Raw genomic sequence first — 19,714 nt, 5'->3', positions numbered from 1 at the left:
AGATACTTTCATTGTGAAAATTGTGAACTGGAATTTAGCTGTCAGTTGATTTAAATACTCTTGGCATCTGGTGAAGGAGTTTCAAGGGGAAGGAGCGTGGCTGTTTGTCATACGCAGCAATTACTTTCATAAGGCTCTTTAATAATCCTGGTCTGCAGCCGAAGAGGGTCAGCTTAGTAGATGTGGTTTCAATGTCTAAGATAAACATGTGTTTTATAACCTTGCATAACATTTGTTAAGGAAATTAAATATTAAATGAATGTATGTACTTAAAGGACTGTTTATATAATGTTAATGACTCCAACTAAGTAGTGCCAGGAAATTAATGTATTTCTTAGTATTTAAGAAATAGCGTGTTTTGCACCATTTTGTTTATTATGGCTGATAAAATTGTACTTGTAAAGTTTGGATTTGTTTTGACTTTTGTTGTTTTTCAGCAGATCTCCATGGTAAGTGAGCATATACCTGCTTTCTTTTGTAGTCTGGAGAAATAAAGTTGCTTAATACTTGGCTATGCAAGCACTTTCAGATGCATCAGCACTCCTTTCAGATAAGTCTAATTCATGCACCTCACGTTGTATTTTGATGGAAACATGCTACAGTAACGGCTGTGTTTCTCGTTTGTTGCAGTGAAAGCTGGTGGGATGGGTGCTGTGCACAGAACAAAACAAGAGGAGGTACCCAAGGTGAACGATCCCAGGCTCCTCCCAGATAAGTTCCTTCAGAGGACAGCTAAGGTAAGTCCATAGAAGGTGGCAGCATGAGTGTGCTTCCAGAGGCTGAAGGAGGACCAGCATTGGCTTCCCTCTAGCCTCCATTTGTTGATCTTTGAATAAACATTCCCTCTTTCAAAGAGAGTAATTGTCCAATCTGATAAAACTCAAGTGTTTTGTTATTCTTTCCAATTATGCTAGTTTAAATTCCCTTTCTTTGTTAGGCAAAATTATTTAACAAGAATCAGAAAAAAAAAAAAATTGGATACTAGTATGTGTGTCAGAATATCCAGAGTTGTCAGAATTAATACTTAAAGACTTTGGAAGGGCTGTTAGTGCTGTTGGTTCAAGACTTGAGCCAATCTTGGAATGTCAAGAGACTGGTGGGACAGGCTGGGTCAGGTCTTTTCCACGTCTTGTGCTTTCCTGTGCAGCCTCTCATTCTGGTCCCCGTTCTGGGCTGTGCTGCGCACTGGTCTCCTCCAGCGTGGCAGTTGCAGCATTCAGAATCACACAGAGGTGCAGCTTCTGAAACCTTCAGGAAGGACTCGTCTGTATAAGTTTAGGAAATCAGCTATAGTATTTCTGTTATCCAGTTGATTTATTATTGTCTACAAAAATACAGCCTGGATGAACACCTCTCTGGAACAATTATTTAATGATATTGTAATTTATTATTCTTTTCAAAGCAGTCTTGTATAAAGGTAAAATAACCCCTAACTTCAGAAAGCACAGAGAGGAGAGAACTGCCAAATTCCCCACAGCACATCCTTTCCTGTGGTTAGCATTGGATCTGCCAGAGGCACCGTTTTTGAACTGGCCCGTTCTGCACTGAATGTCAAAATCGCAGGCCGAGGATACAAATGAAAGATCTAACAGGAGTTGCTTGTATGTTGTGGCTAATTCCCTGCATTTGGAAGCATCTGCTTCATGTCTGGTTTTGTTCTGTAATCAAGAAAATCGCTGTAGAGAGCTAGCACTTGGATGGCACATAGCTCATCTATAGCCATCAGCAAGATGGCAAGGAAAATACACTGTAAATAGGTGCTCAGTTTGAAAATGCACACAAAAACATATGCATACGAAAATATAGGATATAGGCGTTGTGATTTTCCAAGGTATTCTGCTGAGCCTCTGCATACCCCTATTCTGCTGCAGAAAATAAGTTTACCTGAAGGTATTGACTATAGAAAACCTTGCCTCTTGCAGGTGGTCTATATTTTGGAAAAGAAGCATTCTCGAGCAGCTACAGGCTTCATCAAGCTTCTGGCAGACAAGAACAGTGAGCTCTTCAAGAAGTGTGCCATGTTCTCACCTGTGGACCACAGAGTGCCCAGGGCCTACGTGTCTTTGGCTGACTGCCCCTCAGACTTTGTGGCCAGACCTGAGGACTATTCAAATATGCTCTTCATTTGTCGCATAGTGGATTGGAAAGAAGACAGCAACTTTGCATCAGGGTATGTGGCTGCTATTGAAAACAGAGATAAATGAGATTCACTTATTTTGATGTATGCAATAAGGATGTGAATCTGTTATCTGCCCAGGGAGGTTGTGGATGCCTCATCCCTGGAGGTGACCAAGGCTGGGTTGGATGGGGTCCTGAACAGCCTGGTCATGCATTCAGTGTGGAGGTTGATGGCCCTGCCTGTTGAAGGGAGGTTGGAGATTCGTGATCCTTGAGGTCCCTTCCAACTCAGGTGATTCTGTGACTAACAAGATACTTGCCTTGCATACCTCCTATGGCCTAGTGGAGAAACTCAGATGAGGCTAACGACTGCTCGCTGTCAGTTATCTCTCATGGCAATATAATATTAATGTCTTTTGGTGCTTGCTCTGACTTGCTGGGATATCACAGCGTTAATGAGTGTGCAGTCCTTGCTCAAATAGCTTACAGTCTAGAGAGAACACGCATGGGTCCATAGCCCAACCAGCACAAGCACTGCAGGGTGCCAGACTGGACATCTTTCAGCCTGTTATCTACCAATGTAAGAAAAGTGCAAAGTGTGTAAGCAAATTCACTTCTGCCAGAGGATGAAGGTCAGTAGCTGTGCGGCTCATCTTTGGTTTTCTTTTAAGTAGAAAGAAGTCACAACTGTTGCGATATTTAAATTTGCATTGCTTCAAGAAAGGATGCTAGAAATCACAAAAGGATTCATTGACATCTGAAACATGAGATTGATGTTACACTGTGCTTTTTAGGAGGCACTGTAAGGCCATTGCTGTCCAGAGTTCAAATCAGAGGTGTTATTGTGAAGATTTTAAGCCAGTGTTGTTCACGTGGTCTGTGCAGAGCTGGATCCAGACTGCAAGTTCATCTTACCTCTCCCTGGTGAAGACCTTGTAGTCCTTAGCATTTTTGTTTTTTTCTTGGGAACTGCTGCAGTGCACTAAGCACCCACCTGGAGCAACCACGCTGTTTCCTATTGAGTGGGCCTTAATAAGTAGTGGTGGGCACTGATAAAGCTGTTCAGTCATCTTGGGAAAAATGGAGTAGTCCTCATTTAGTTGGTAATGTAGAGTAGGTAGCTTTGACACATGGAAACGACGTGGCCAAGTGTTAAAGGTGATAGGGATCTGGATGTAGTCTGGAATATGTACAATAGTGGGAGTTGGGTGGGCATAAAGCCACTTTCTCTTCCTCTTGCAAACCTGTTCTGATGGAGCATTGGGACGTTTTTAGAGTTCTCAGCTCAAACTCCTTGTAAAACTGAAAACTTGCATCAAAACTTTTGTTCTGAAATGTGCTGGAACAGACCTGTCAGCCCTAAAACTAAAAGCAACTGAAGTCCCTTTTGCCCTGCGGATTTTTTTCTATTTTCCAAAGTTTGTTATCAGTTATGGCTGCTTTGTAACAGCAAGTTTCAGATGTGCTTCTTGAGAGACACATGAGCAGTTGGGTCACTCTGTATTTTAATGCTAAACTGTTGTGTGTGAACTGAAGTGGCCTCCCTTTGAACTTCACTATGACTAAGTTGCTTGTTGGCAGGAGAGGTTTTTTTTTGTCTTTGACTCCAACAGAGAAAAGACTGGAGGGTGATTGTGCTGCTTGGTGTCGTGTCCCAAACAACCAAAACGAATTAGGAGGATGGGCTAATGTCTTTTTCTGGGAGGGGGCTAATGCATTTTTCTTTAATTGTGCTTCTGACAGCATTGCATATTCTCATCTGGATATTTTGGTAGTTTCCAAGATGTGTAAAGGGTGTTGTCAGGAAAGAAAACTTCCACGATTGTCTTCATACATAATCGTTTCCTCTGCGACTCAGTTGCACTTCATTAAGTTCCTTGTGGAGATGGGAGCGTGAAACCTTGTGACCCATTTTGTTTTTAACTATAAATACATGTTTGCTTAGAGAGTGCGATTCAAGGAAACCTCTTGAAAGTCCCAAAAGTTCCTGTTTCTTTTGGACCTCATTGATAAGCTGGCTATCTTGCTAGCTGAGCCTGCACCTGAAAGAGATGAGCAGCTGAGCAGCAACTCACTGCAAATTTGGTTTTCTGAACTTGCTTGGCCAGGTGACTAGTAAAGGAAGCTGAATGTCCAACCTTGGTTTTGTTGACTGGAGACTTGTCACTACATCCTTCTGTGTCTGTATCTTCTTTAACACAGGCTCAGCTAATGTGGGGCCATTAGTTTTACAGCTATATAGAGTTTTACAGCTAGCAGTCAGGTTTTCCTTCCTGCTCTTGTCATCCCTTGTGGCACTGTCATGCTGCTTGGCCTCAGATACTTCTTTCCACCACAGCCTGCTCTAGGGGAGTTGAGGAAACAAGCTGCTCATAGCTCTAGGCATAGTCCCTGCTGAGGCAGTGCACCCCTTCTGTCCACAGACTTCATGATACGCCTTTGGCAGAACTGCCATCGTTCTGAAGATGTCTGGACAGAAGACCTGTAGATCTTCTTAATGCACCACGCAAGTCTGCTGGAAGTACAAGGAAAAAACTCCCTGTGAGGTTGACAGTAATTTCTTCTGGATGTCTTACTTGTTTTCAGCCACTTTTTGTCATGCAGTTGAACTCCTGCAGGCTGGTTGTGCACCTTCATCAGCTTTCCTTTTCTCTTGGGAAGCTTGGTGCTGTGTTTGGAGTTCACAGGATGTCCTGATCTTCCTGGTGACCACACTGGGATGGCCCAGCTGAGGGCCTGCTGGTGACACTGGTCAACCAGAGTGGTCACCTGCCGAGCGGGAAACCGGCAGCCCCTGGAGGTCCCCTTGGGGAGGGGGTGCGTTTCTGTGTCGTGATTGCCACCTGGTGGTCACCACTGAGACACGGTCCCCTCTGAAGGCCACCTCGTGTCACCCTGACTGCTGGAAGGAGCAGGGAGGACCCAACAGCTCCGCATCTCACTGGTGATGCTGTGAATGTATGCTGCCGTACTCCTTTCTGCATGTGATGTGATTTTACTGGGGCAGTGAAATGCCATTTCACTGAACCTGCTTCAGGTCGCAGATAAAGCAAAACAGCTGCAGAATATTCTCCTGTTTCAGGTCAATATTACAAGTACTGCTGTGTACAGTTGTTTCCTGGAGACCTCTTATCAGCGATGAAATCTAAGGCTGTTTGGAGCATTAGTTGAGACATCCCCGCATGTTTGGAGATGGTTAAGGGTGGAGTCTTTGCTTTTTGCCACCACAGTATGATGATGAATAAAACTATTAAAAAAGAATAGAAAATTTTGCATTTGTAGTTTTTCATCAAAGTGGTGTGTAGTTACTGATGTGGAGGGTGTTCAGGAGGCTGGAGCATTCCTGCTGTGAAGAGGGGCTGAGAGAGCCGGGGTTGTTTAGCCTGGAGGAGAGAAGGCTCTGGGGAGACCTCACTGTAGCCTTCCCATACCCAAAGGAGCCTGTTGGAAAAACTGTGACAGGATAAAGGGTAACGGTGTTTTAAAATGAAAAGAGGATGGTTTAAATTAGATAGAAGGAAGAAATACTTTACTCAGAGGATGGTGAGGTATTGGCACAGGCTGCCCAGAAAAGTTGCCCCGTCCCTGGAGGAGCTCAAGGCCAGGCTGGATTGGATTTTGGTCAGCCTGATCTGGTGGGAGATATCCCTGCCCATGGCAGGGGGTTGGAACTATATGGTCTTACTAGGACCTTTCCAGCTCAAACCATCCAGTGATTCTGCTGCTGCTGAAAGAAGCCCTCTGTATAGAATGGCTGTGGGTATCTCTGCTCTAGGGGGAGACTGAGAATGACTGTGAAGTCCCTGGGGAAGTTACTGACTTCATCTGGGAGCCTGCCTGGCTTTCTAAAAGAAACAAGCCTTGTGTAATTATGCATGGTCTTTTTTGGAGAGCTCTTATCATGTAACCTTTGACAACACTGGCTGGTTTTGGCTGAGTCTGGGGCATGGAGAGGGTTCCAATGTACGTTTGTGGAAACGGCTGGCTGAATAGATTTGATCAACATCCTTGTGAAGGGGCAGATGGCAGCGGGAGTGTGACTGCCTCAGGCACGCAGTTGTGGGAGATGAAGCCATAGTGAGTCGGCAGCTCGGAGCAGCTCAGTGAGCTTGGAGCCATGGCTGGCCTCCCCACACCCGACTGCACCACGTTGCCATCAGTGCTTTCCCTGGCTGCTGCTACCTGGGCCCGACGTCAACACGAGGGCATTAAAGCAGCCCCCCAGGCTGTTCTAATGCTCTCCCATCAACGTCACAGGCAACGTCTGATTCATTTTTCACCTTCTAACATTTGGAGAAAGAAAAAACATGCAAGCCTGGGGTGCCACAGATGCCGTGACTGCTGCTGGGCCCAGTGCCTGTTGTTGTTTATAAGCCTCTTGAACTATTCTTGCTACCCTCGGTGGCTGCAGAGCCCATGAGTGAGCCTGGCTGTTACTCCGGGGCCGTTGGTGATCCTATATGCATTACCTTTGATCACATGCTGTCCTGTCAGATTTTGCTCTGATGCAAGTCATCATGTCTGTGTGACTGTAGCATGGCCCCAATTAAAGCCACTTGTACAGTTTTTGTTTCAAGGTACTTGGGAAATGTTCCCTGGAACACCGTAAATCAAATGTTAATTACTATTAAAAAATATTAGTCCTATATCAGACCTCTGGGTAAACTCCTTATGGTTCCTAATCTAATTTCAGTAAACGGATCAAGAAAACATGGGTTTCAAAACTGAGCTGGAAAGCACTCTGGCATTAAAAGGTGCTTTCCATGACTTATAGTGTGGCCCTCCAGCCACCCTCCTACTTGCTGCCCTTCTGAGGAAAGGGGCACCCTGGACTTAAGCTCTTGCCCTTTCTTTTTGGTAGGGCAGTGTGTCCTTTTTCCTCTTCTTCTTTAAAACTTCTGTCTATCCACCTGGTCAGGGAAGTTGTCTGGGTCAAGGTACTTCTTCCTGTGCTTTATGGAGTTGGGTGCAAGGTGCAAGGTTTGAGCATAGATTCTGAGGGCCAGCAGACCCATAGACCCATCCCTGTGAAGTCTCCCAGCTGCACATTAGATCCTGGAAATGAAGTAGTGATTTCTCTGGTTTATTTTTACTGCTGAGAGAGGAGGGGATAAAACTGATGCCTCGTTTATTTACATTAAAATAAAGATCAGACTGGGACCAAGCTGCAGAAGTGGAGAATTAAGCCTCAGTGCCAAACGCGCACGTATTTCTGCCGTAGAGTTTGCACATAAAATTGAAACAATGGAGGGAAATATCTTTTATCCTTGTTTTCATTTTTATTTTAAAGCTAGGCAATGTGAACTCTACAATTTACCACACCATGAGGTGCACAATCCTTTTCAGTGTATTACACGCTGTGACAGGTTTATTACGCAGCCCTTCCCGTTGTGGAGAGGGAGCTCTGCTCCCATAAGGAAGATGGGCTCGCTTGCACTGCACGGATGGGGTTTGTTCTGTGGGTTTATGGCACGTTTGAAGCACTGAGAGCATCTTGCTAGTCCAAATGACAAGTACGCTGCTTTGGCCCAGATTTTGAAAATCCATTAGTGCCTGTTCTCTCTCATTAGAATTAAAGCAGAAGGATCAATACTGTTATTGTGTATTTTATGCAGTGGAAAAACACGTATTAGAGTGGCTGTATTTGCACTGTGTTATTACCCCTCTCTTTTGTGTCATATTTTGATGGATTTGCCTTAATTTCAGTTGTAATTGTCTTGGACCGGCAGTGTTATCTCTATTGTCTGCAATGTTCCATTCACCCTAATGGCATATTATTTAAAAAATAATATATATATATACATATATTTGCCTCTGTGTACTATAGAGCATTCCAGGGATGAGAAAGGAGAGGAGAGGCACTGTGGGACTTTGATTCTCCTGTAATGTTTGTAAGCAGACAGGGAGACAGCAATTCCCCCCTCCCTTGGAACCCCACTTGGTGCACTGCATCCGGAACCAAGCACTTGTTTGACACCAGAGCTCTGAACGAATGTGCCATGGGGTTTGCAGTAGGACAGATGGAAATTTGCTCTAAGCGTAATAGAGCAGCCGCCTCATCCACACATGTGCAGATTACTGCAGCAAAGGCTATTAGCGTGTGGGACAAGTTCCCTTGTCTATGATTTGCTTCTAGATCGTGGTTCTGAGATCTCTGTGTCGCCAGCAGAGGAGGAGCAAGCTAGTAGGAGCACATGGGTTCTGAAGGGAGCCTGGGCGATGAATGGAGAGGCAATCTGTGGGCACGTCTGTTCTTGCAGGCCCTTGTAAGAAAGGCAGTAAGGGCTCTTTGTGCCTCTGCTTTATGGGGCAGCAGTTTGCCCAGGAGGGGAGGTGTGTATCTCTGGGATGGAGAGAGCTATGCGGAGCATCCCAGCAGCTCAGCTGTCTTCTGCAGAGCTGCCCAGGATCAGGTGGGATCTTACTTTCCGTTTCAGGTTGTGGGGCTGAATCACTTTTTAAAGTAATAAGGGGAGGAAGGCGGATCTCAAGGGAAGAAGCTTTTGCAACCCTTTCTCTCTTTTTTTGCAGGCAGTTGGCCAAAAGTCTTGGTCAGGCGGGGGAAATTGAGCCGGAAACGGAAGGAATCCTGACAGAGTATGGCGTGGATTTCTCTGACTTTTCCCCCGAAGCCCTGGAATGCCTTCCCCAAAGCCTGCCTTGGGTTATCTCACCAGGAGAGATGGCCAAAAGGAGAGATTTAAGGTAATGACAAAATGCCTGGTCTGTCGCTCCTCCTCAGGTTGGTGCAGCATTGCTTTGTTTTTGTTTTGCTTTGATTTCATCGCACTCTGAAAAGGCTCTGATGTTGTTACAGGTAGCGTATTACACATTACCTTTGCTAATGTAGAAAGAAACTGCTTTTGAAAGTGCCTACAGACCCAAAAGACAAGTTATTTGAAGAAGTGTTTGTGAGGCAAAGTAGGCTTTTTCTCAAAAGAACTATTGAAAACTGAAAATTTGGTGTTTGGCACCTAATCTGAAAGCTTTATGTTTTTGTCTGGAATGTATTACGTATTTTAAGGGTAGTTTTATTGCAGAGATTTTCTGAATGCTTGGCAGATCAAATTATCTTGGACATTGTTACTTTGAAACTTAAGCGCAGGTAGAGACTGTCCTATGTTTTCCTGTCTAGTCTCAGCGTTCTTCTGCTTTGAAGAACTGGTGTCATGGGGAGTTTGTGGCGGCTCTTGGTCAGCTTAGCAGCTGGCAAATGCATTCTCTCCCTGTAGCCTGGCAGCTTCATGCTGTCCACCCACTCACATTGCTCGTCCCTGCAACTTTGTGTTGCTCCCTTCTACCAGCTTTGGGGAGCTCTGTGGTCTGTTAGGTGATAGACATTCTGACCTTGTTGGTCTGCCTAAATGTAGCAGGCAGAACTTTCTAGACTTCACTAGTAAAGATATAAAGACAAAAGAAGAGTAGTTTGAGACCTCGATTTGCAATAAAGGAAGGAAGCTGCATGAAAGCAAAACAGTACTTGTATTACTAAGATGATAGGATGTGTTCCATTCCCACATCTGTTATGCTTGAGCATCCTGTCTCTCTTGGGAGGTCTCCCCGTGTGGTGGGTAACAGATTCAGAGGCTCAGTGTGCTGTTGCTTTCTTGCCTATCACTGAGGTGAAGCAGACCCACAAGTTTGATTCTTCAAGATACCACCTGCAGTAGTAGAAGCTACTCTCTCTCTTAGTCTGTCTGTTATTGGCATGAAAGCTAGCAATTGGAGAGGGATAAGCTGATGAACTGCACCCATTTGTATCTGTGCTCCAACTCCAGATGTTACTTTGGATTTAATCCTGCACTGCAGCCTGTGACCTTCGTGCTGCTTCAGCTTTACTGGCTCTCAGTTGCTATACAGTGGGATAGTTCAGGGGAGGACTGCACTTCTGTTTGACCTGTGGTAGCACTCAGGTACCAGATCCACACTGTAGACTTCAACTAGCTTAAAAAAACCAACAAAAGATGCTGAAACCTGCAGTTGAGAAGTCACTGGAAAGTGATTATTTTTATATTCTTGACTACATTTCAGTAACATTCTCTGCTTCTTCTGACCAAGTTCCTTCAAGCAAATAAAGAGCTTGACTTGTCTACAGTCAGACAGTCATTTTTGGAAACAAACTCCAAGTGGATTTCTTGCTTTTACTGCTGAATTATTGCACTGGGACTTATCAAGGTGATAACAGTTTTGCAGTTAAGCCATTTAAATCCCTCTCTGCCCCTTCCTGACCATAGTGCACACTACAAAGAAGATTTCCTTTTGATCCTCTCAAATATAAACATTTAACAGTCAAGGTTTTTAAGACAATTATTTGAGCTTAATTTACTAATCCTTTTAATGTCAACTAGCACACTGCTGACTAACTAGTCTGTAGTCTAAACACGAAGATAGCACGAGACTTTTGGTTATGACTAGGCACCTGACCTGGGCAAACCCATCTGCTGAGGCTGAGTGAGATGAAGGACAGATATCTTGTCCATGCCATCTTGTAAATGTGTTCCTTATCTTCCTGCAACTCCTTCAGTTTTACAGAAAGCGTCTTCTTGCCATACGTAATCTGGATTGCAGCTGTGATCTCACCTAGACAGCCTGTGCAGAATTGCTTCCAGGAGGTTTTTCTTCTCGTTTCTTCAGCAATGGCTCACAAAGAAAGCTTTACATAATATTTTTATAGTACTTAAGGCTGAGACGATCCAAGATTCAACTCTCTGCCAGTCATGCAGTTTCATCGTGGACAGCTGCTTTTTTACCTGCATGATTTTATCTAACTGTGAAATGAGGCAAGTATTTAATGAGCACTCCCAGCTTAATTGTTTGTAAGTAGCACTGAAAGCTAATGAAAAGCACTAGGCAAATGTTAGGTACTAGCATTGCTTATTGCAATTGTATTTTACAGAGGGCATGATGTTTTGTAAAGTATCACAATTCGTGGTTGAAGAAACTTCCCTTCCAGAGACATTAAATGTGTGAATACGAACAGGACCAGAGTGCTTTCTATTATTCAGGGGGATGGAAATTGATATTTTTTCATTGAAGCTTGAGGAGCGATCTTTTGTTTTTGGAGCAACATCAGAGGATTAGCATTATACAGACAGATTTTGGTGGGTGCAAAGTTTCAACCATTCTCCCATCTTTTCTATCATGCAATCATCATTTCCTTGTTTGCTTTGCTTTCTACTCAGCGTTTCAGTGGTACACAGCCCTGTGCCCAGAAAAGGGTCAGGGCAAAGCAGGAAATGCAAATCTCTGGGGTAGATGCAGCAGACAGAGCACCGGAGGAGTCCGTTTGAAAAGGTGTAGCCAAGAATCTAAGAAACACAAAAGCTATTTATTTCTACGGCTTGTTCCAAATGTTTCTAATTTCATTCATATCTTTTTGTTTCCTTCTTAACTGGGACGAGAAACTAAAGCCAGGAAAGTCCGATCAGAGTGGGAAACAAAAACCTAAATATTGGAGAGAGAAAAAAGGCCGTTCTGTGCAAAGCAGTTCTGCCTTTTGCATGTCTCCCATTGTTGGTGTTACTGTGGAAAATGTATAACATCACTCTTTTGGAAAGCACTAGAGGCTGTTCAAGTGGAGATGGTTTATATAGTCAAACATGGAAGAACTTGAAGATATCTATTTCTTTACCATTTGCCTAATAACAAGTGAGCCTGTTGACCTCTGCTGGACTATTACAAATGTGAAACTTGGCACTCAAAATTGCTTGCTCTAAATTTTCCAGTTGCTTTCTCTTTTTCCATTTGATGTCATCCTGCCAACTAGTGATTTTATTATTATAAACAGGACATTGTATTCACTTTTAAGAAGAAATATGAACCTGAAGGTAAAATTACAAACTGCAGTTTCTCAGCTGGCAAAATACAAAACAATGAGCTAAAAATACTGAGCAGAGAAGGGGTGCTGTGGCAAGAAACTCTGAAATATCTGCAAGATGGATGTGATCTGGAGAGCAGAAACTGATGGACTTCAAATGAAAAGCTCTGTACTCATGAGAATCTCTAATGTTGACATCAGAAGGCATCTCTGGAGATCGTGTACTCCAGCTCCTCTGGTGAACTAGAGCAGGACTCAGGGCTGCTGATTTTGGATATCTCCAGAGATGGAGGTTCAATCACCTCTCTGAACAACCTGTTCTGGGGCCTGATCACCTTTACTGGCTTTTGTTTCGTTTATCGTATTTTCTTTAATCTTTCCATTGAACCCAAGATGGCTCGAGAACAGAGTCTGACTTGGTCACCTTTATTTCTGCACATCAGTATTTCCTGACATTGATAAGATGTCCCCACCTGAGCTGAGCTTTCTCCTTTTGAGGCCAAACAGTCCCAGCCCTCAGCCTGTCCGTGTAGGTTATGCACTCCCATACCTTACGTCATTGAAGTCCTTCAGCAAACGTGCTTTGGTATGTTACTGGTAAACCCAATGTTAGACACAGCACTTGAATTGTGGTCTCACCAGTGTCCAGTAGAAGGGAAGAACTGAAGGATTGCATCCCTTGGCCTGCTGGCAGTACTTCTTACTGCAGCCTAGGAGAGTGCTGGCCATTGCTGCAAGGGCATGCTGTTGGATCGTATTCAACTTGCTGCCCACCAGGACCCCAGCCCCTTTATTGCCAAGCTGCTTTCCAACTAGTTGGCCCTCAGCTGTACTGGTGTGCAGTGTTATTCCTCTTCAGGAGCAGGACTTTGATTTTTCCATTGAGCTTCATGTGGTTCCCATTGACTCACTGCTCTACTGAGATCTCTCTGAATGACAGCAAAACTGTCTGTTCCTCCTTTGAGAAGCATGAGTCTTTTTCAGCAGCCTCCTGGGGGCTGGAGAGCATCAGACTGGGGACAGCAAGGATCCACAGCATTGGTAGGGAGCAATTCATACTCACTTGCTTCCCTGCTAGGGCACAGCTAATGAGTTAATGAACTTTGCTCTTACAGGCAAAGAGCTCTGAGAGTACAACAAAGCTTTCAGCCGAAGTTTGCATCTTGGTATTTCAGTATGCTGTGACCTAAATTGCAACTGACCTAAAGCTCTCAAAATTACTAAAAGCGAAATTGTAATTTTGGCTGCCCATTCAGAAATGTAGCATCCTTTCTTTGGCTGATAAGGAAGGAATGGTAGAGATGCTCTGCTGGCTCTGTTCTGCTCTTGGAGGGAAGCACTGTTCTTAGCACTGTTTGTAACGGGAAGGTGCTGGCAATGGCACAGTACTTGCACTGTGGTTCTGCCCAGTGTTTCGTTCTGACTTGAGGTGTGGTGCAGCTAATAACAGGGATTAGCAGTGCTTATACTAAAGGTTTGACAGCGTGCTCTTTGCAGCGGTTGCCCAAGAAGATTATTGGCTGATAAAATGAAAGGTGATGGCAAAAAATGAAATACAGAAAATGGCAGCCTTGAGCAGAGCAGGGCCTGGAGGAAAGCACTCGGTCTCTGAAACAGATGCCTTTTCAAGGCAGGTGGAATACTTTAGCTTGAAATGAGTGCAAGTCAGATAAAACATCATTAAACAGCTTGTTTCCTGGAGATTTTCCACTACAAAAAGCTAGTGTTAAGTAGAGCAGGTCTTACTCAGCTATAATAGGATACGTGAAAATGCTCTGGTTTCTGATGGAAACTGAAAAATGGCTTGTTTAGCTAATGTATAAGCAACATTGCTACAGACCTGACTGTTATCTTGGCGTGGAGCAGAGACACAAACAGGGCCAGATTATGATCTCTGCCCTGTCACTGGGCACTGAGCTGCTCTGTGACTAATTCAGTGCTCTCCAAAGGGAGATAGAAGGCACACGGAGGATTACTCAGTGGTGTCCAAGCATGTCAGATCTAGTCCCTCTCTAACAGGATGGATTCCAGAAGAGCGGTGATGGCTGTGCCTGCTCTGGGTACTTCTGCTGCCCTTGGATCAGTGAGGAGAGCTAGCATTAGCTCCATGCTCACCCATTAGCCGAGTAAGTAAAACCGAATAAAACAGCGCTCCTGTCAGAGTGATGTGATTCAGCTCCTTGCTTCTGACGTTCAGTTGGCTTCTTCAGGTCCTCCGCTCTGTTTTCATAACATTTTCTACTACACTATAGCTACAGCGATTGTGGTGACACTGTTTTGTGCAGGATGATGCATGGTGTTTGCTGTCAGATGCTGCTGTTACCAGTGGCTGGTGTACACAGACGCACTGGCAACTTCACTGCTGTTTTTCCTTACAGGAAAGCGCGTGTGGTCACTGGAAGTGCAGCTTCAAGCGGAATCAGTGGTGTGCAGTTGGACAGGGTTATTGTGTTCTCATATTGTACACCATCAAAACTGAGCTTGCTTAGTTAAGAGTCTGTTTTGCTGTGGAAAACAGTAATAACTTTTGCAACTGGGTTGTTATACATACGGTTTTGTTCCTGTCTGCCTGCCTGTTTTATGGAGAGAAGAACAGAGGGAGATGAGAGTTAAATCTTTAATCAGTTTGGGAACGTGCCCATTTCTTTCTGGATGACAAGGTGGGCTTTAACTGCATGTGATGAGCAGAAGAGAGTGCCCTCTCCTGTTGTGTTTATACGTGTAGGTGTTGCCAGATACTGCCACTTTCCCTGGTATCACAGTGCTTTGCTGGCACTGAGATGAAGGATCCAAGGCTTGGTATCGGGTGGTGTGTCAGTCTGTTGCTGTGGATGAAAAAAACAGAACTTCAGTAGGGGTATCTACACTGTGGCTGATCATTATAGAGAACAACATTTTCCTTCTGATTTCATTCTGATTCTGAAGACTAGGGGGACCTATTTCCACCTTCACAGAATCCGATGTTTGCATTTGAGTCTCATCTCAGTCCACCTTTCATATCTCTGCAGAGTTCTTTCCTTATCTGTGGCCTTTATGAAATGAGTTTTCACATACAAATAGGAAATGGTGCCCATAAGGCAGAACACCAGCCATTGTCCTAACTACGTGATTCCTGAGGTTACAGGAGAGAAGGGCACTTTTGTGCCCTTGTGCAACCAAGAAAATGGGAAGTAGAAATCGCTTTTTCCTCAAGATCTTTGCTCTAAGCTGTCCAGTGTCCAGATTGTGCTGTCTGACCTGATTGTTTTGGGTGATGGATCCTTGTTCCCAACTGATTCTTGGATCCTCACTCTCTAAAAAGACAGTAATGAACATAATATAGGTGGGAAGTGATGGAGGTGGTTAAGAGATAGGGCAATCTACAGTAGACCAACTGTGGTCTTCTGGGAGCTGAGGGACTGACTTGGAAGGGAGGATTAACCATCCAGTGTGTGTTTGCCAACAGTGAAACTGGGAGTCTGTGAAAGATGTAGTACTGAACAGTTAAAATGTGTAGACCAAAAGGAAGTGAGAATCATTTATGGTGGTGGGAGGACACAAAGGGGTATTATGAGGACAAGTGAGGTGAAACAAAGAGGGAGACCTTTCCTGTCCAGCCTAAAATAGAACGTAGCTTTGGGTGCTAAAGAAAGTATTGGAAACTCCATCCCTAAAGATGCTTCATACTATACTGGAGAAAGTCCTTGCAAATGTATTGTCAAGTGTAGCTCTGACCTATGAGGGTTGGATGACCTAATGTCTCTTCCATTTCTAGCTCTGTGCATCTATGATTAAAGTAGTTTATATAATGCAAGTGCATTTTCAATTACACTCCACCTTCTTGCGTGGGATAGTGGTGGTGCAGAGACCTCATTATATTTGTGGCACAATTACAGCATGAGTTGTAGGAAGTATTGCTGGTGCTCGGTCTCCCTGACATTCTGATCTCTTTTATATATACATTGGCTTTTCAAACCGTTTAGTTACGTTACAAGACTGCAGTGCTCTTTTGGAGGCCATAAATATATGGAAGGTATAATTGATTCTGGTTCGGCAGGCCAGGGAGCAGTCCTCAGTGAAAATATAAATGTTTATGGCTGTAAAAGTTTAATTCATCGGGAGTCACTGTCAGCCGTTCTCTTGGACCGAGGTCTGTTTTCTGAACCAGAACAGGACATTAGCTCAAGCATAAGCACAGAGAAATTAAAAAGAACAGGACGGGTTTGATGTACGAAGCCGGGCTTTTGGTGCATTTTTATGCTGCGCTGGGTTTTTGTGGGGTTTGTGCAATTAGCCATCGGAGCAGACAGTTTTGGCTTCACGTTACTGTGTAATTTCGGTGCATTTTGAAATTCATGCACCATGCAAAAAGAGCTTTGTGCTGCGTGGAGTATTTCTGTCCATGTGTTACCGTGCAGTCAGGGTGCCTTCAGAGATTTGTCAGGGCACTTCTACTGCATGCGTGTGTTGTAATGTATTCCTTTTAAGCGTCTGTCTTGGAAGCAGCCGCTGGGGTTTTAAGTGAAATCTGCCAGCATCAAGTGTGACAAATGTGGCAGACGCTCCACGTAATAGATGTCTTTGGGAGTGGGATGTCGAAATCTCTGAAAACGTTCAGGCACTGATTGTTCTCTGAAATTTCTGCCTGCAACAGAGTACTTCACACCCGTGTGAGTGATGAACACGGGTGGAATTGGTCCCATGCTTGTTGGCGCTGTGTAGCAAACCTGTGCAGACAGCGTGGTCAAGTTGGGTTTACTAGTGATTGAAGAATGAGATTGATTTTTGTGGTTGCCATAACAATTGGACTGCTGTGTGAAAAAATGTTTATAGCTTTCACTGGAGCGAGTTGACAGCTCTAGAATGCCTATTTCCAAATTAAAACAACTGTTTCCAGCTCTGAAAAATGATGTATGTTTAACTTTTCCAAGGTAGAGCTCAGCGGGGTCTTAGAAATGACCTGAAGAGCTCAAAGATTCTTAAAGTGCCTCTGCTGCTTAATTTTAAAAAACCAGCTTTGAGCTGGAGCTAATGAGGGAAAATCAGGATGCTGAGCTTTCCCTCCCACACAGCTATTGTGCACACTCACAAAGTGAAGAGAACAGGACAACCTAAAGAGTCCCTGGAAGAATGTAAATGCATAGCGAGTGTCTAGACATGCAGTCACTCTCACTGTAAATGTCTTAGCACTGACATATTCAAGTTTAAAGCAGACTTGCAGTGCCTGTACTTTAATAAACAAAATGATGGTCTACCATCTCACCTCGAGCTGCAGCAGGCTGCATCCTCCGTCCTCAGCCTTCCAAGGTGCGCAGAGAGCTGGTCTGCTTGCTTCTTTGTCTGGTAGGGAGAACATCTTGCTTCATCGAGGGTTTTCTCATGCTGCGTTGGGTACGTGCAGTTCTCCTAACTGCTATTTCACGGTTGCTTGCATTTGTTATAGCAGTGGAAATCTGGGCTCTGTGTCTCTGCTGATGGGCTGCTGGTGGGAAGGCCATCCAGTTGTGCCTGGAGGGTTTGTGTGGCTGATTTGGTTTCTGTCGAGCTTCTCATCAGGCTGCTTTTGCAGAAACCATCTTGATAATGCCCAAACTTTGCCGAGCTGCTGCCCATGCCAGGAACCCTGGCCCTAGTGCAGCCTGAGGCCGCGGCTTGCAAATACAGTGCTTCATCTTGGTCCAGGTAGACTTCCACTTGAGTGCTGGAGCACTGACCACTGGGATTGTCATAGCATTATAGAATAGCTTAGATTGGACGGGATCTTCAGGTTCATCCAGCCCTAATCCCATGGCAGGGCAGCCCCCCCACCAGCTTAGGCTGCCCATGGTCCCATCCAGTCTGGCCTTGAGCGCCTCCAGGGATGGGGCGCCACAGCTTCTCTGGGCAGCTGTGCCAGCTCATCTTCTTGTGTTTGGGTGCTTGGGTGCTTATGTTTTCTGTCCAACCAATGTGTTGAACTCTTCTAGCTGGTAAAAAGCTGATGTTGGTGTATTGTACCCAGCTCTGCAGCACCAGCTGTATGCTGTTCTCTCCACTAATTCTCATAATACCTTTGCACAGATGTATTTATTTACACACAGAAAAACAAACTGCTCTTGCAGCCCCATGATCGGTGAACATTTTAATTACGATGATGGTAATTCTAGCTCACTAACAGGCTGTTTATTTTACCTCTACTCCTGCAATAGCCATTTATTTTATGTTCTTTTAAAGGTAAAAAGACTAACTGCTCTGCAGATATGCTTGTCTGCTTTAATTAGTCTTCCTTAAGCTGTACAAAGAGAAACTGCACTTAATTAGCTAACCTGAAATTAGGATTGATATTCCAGCCTATGTGCATGCTGTCATTACTGTCCAATAAATGGAGCACTCTGTTCTGCAGATTTTTTTCCCCCAGATGGTTGATATGCAAGATGGCAGATGTAGCCAGAGCGCGAGCTTTGCTTTCAGCAGTGTTTAAAGGGCTTTACAGGGTGTGGGTCCACCCTGGTCCTACTAAACTCTTGTAGGCATGGCCCGCTTCCAGTACACAAACCTCTGACCATGGGGAGGAGGGGAAAAGATTTTATTTTTTCTTCCGCTGGCAGAAACTCCGTGCCAGTGCAGGTCCACCTCTGCAGGCCTGCATTAAACATATGTTTTGGACCCAACATCTCCCACAAAAAGTGGAAGTTTCCACCTTGGAGTGTTTGTGTTCAATCAATCTGTGGAGGCTGGGGGTTCTCAGAGAGACGTATTTATCTTGAGCCCTTTTCAGCGCGAAGGCTAGAAAATCTCTTAACTCTGTGTGTGTCTCTATCTCCTCAACCAGTTTCCTCTAACTAACCAAGTTGTGTGTATGTTGGAACGAACAGACTTGGAACATCTCATTACTTTTACAAAGTATGTTTTGACAATCTGAAATGAGTAAAACAGATTTTTTATGAGGTGCAATGACAATGAGAGATGGCTCCTTCAGGGCTTTCAAAGAAGGGGGAGGGAGGAACGATGAGACTTCTTAATCCACACAGTCACCTTGGCAGCCCTCCAGGAGCTGGGGACAGCTGCCAATTCATATTTACCTGTGGTCAATGCAAATATGCATGCGTGCAGCCATGATATTTGCTTATGCTTAAGCAACGTCTTTGTTAGCAGGTGCATAAAAAGTTCTGTTGCCTTGAGGTCTGGTCACACAATCACGGCAGGTTGGGTTTGTTATTGGTTACGCTCAGAAATGTGGTCTGATCTTTGGGCTGCAGCCTTGGGGGTATTGTGTGGCCAGTGGAGGAATTTGAATGGCTCCTTCCCCTTCACAGGGTCACATAGCTGGGAGCAGTGCTATTTCTTCACCCCAGTGGCTCCAGATGCTCTGCACTGCAGCAGGTGCCAAGGGAAGGGGACGTTTTGCGGTGCGGGGACATCCCTGGAGGCGTTCAAGGCCAGGTTGGTTGAGATCCTTGGGCAGCCTGAACTGGTGGTTGGCAGTGCTGCCCACAGCAGGGGCTTGGAACTGCTTGATCTTCAAGGTCCCCTCCAACCTAAAACTTCGTATGATTTGCACTGCCCACACCCAGCCTTTCCTCCCAGCCTGCCCCTCACGCGCCCTGGGACCAGAGGTGGGTCTGAAGCTGTTGGAGATAACAGGCGATACTGGTAGGGCTGCAGGAAAAGCAAGAGCCGATAGCAGAGTATATGCCTTCCTCTGGGAGGAGCACATGCAGGGCTGCTGCACTCGTGCCCAGCACTGTGCTCCCATCGCTCGGCAGATTGTTTTCTTTCCCACATGCCAGTTCCTATAGCCATCTGAAACCTCTCCAGCCA

At 44.8% G+C, this 19,714-nt stretch overlaps 1 protein-coding gene across 5 annotated transcripts in view; it reads left to right on the top strand.

Annotated features, from left to right (window-relative positions):
- The window catches only part of DIS3L2 (DIS3 like 3'-5' exoribonuclease 2), a 165,952-nt gene that overhangs the window by 65,880 nt on the left and 80,358 nt on the right, over positions 1 to 19,714 (top strand). For all 5 annotated transcript variants that reach the window (XM_042820290.1, XM_042820295.1, XM_042820291.1 and 2 more), the window contains 3 exons: positions 631 to 737; positions 1,923 to 2,170; positions 8,650 to 8,823. In XM_042820290.1, the coding sequence (XP_042676224.1) occupies positions 631 to 737; positions 1,923 to 2,170; positions 8,650 to 8,823 (529 nt within the window). The remainder of the gene's footprint in view (positions 1 to 630; positions 738 to 1,922; positions 2,171 to 8,649; positions 8,824 to 19,714) is intronic.

This window comes from Centrocercus urophasianus, unplaced genomic scaffold (assembly GCF_019232065.1).
Source record: "Centrocercus urophasianus isolate 14NV4802_14NV808 unplaced genomic scaffold, USGS_Curo_1.0 seq_19, whole genome shotgun sequence".
Classification (NCBI taxonomy): Eukaryota; Metazoa; Chordata; class Aves; order Galliformes; family Phasianidae; genus Centrocercus; species Centrocercus urophasianus.
This window is presented reverse-complemented; position numbering and strand designations above follow the sequence as displayed.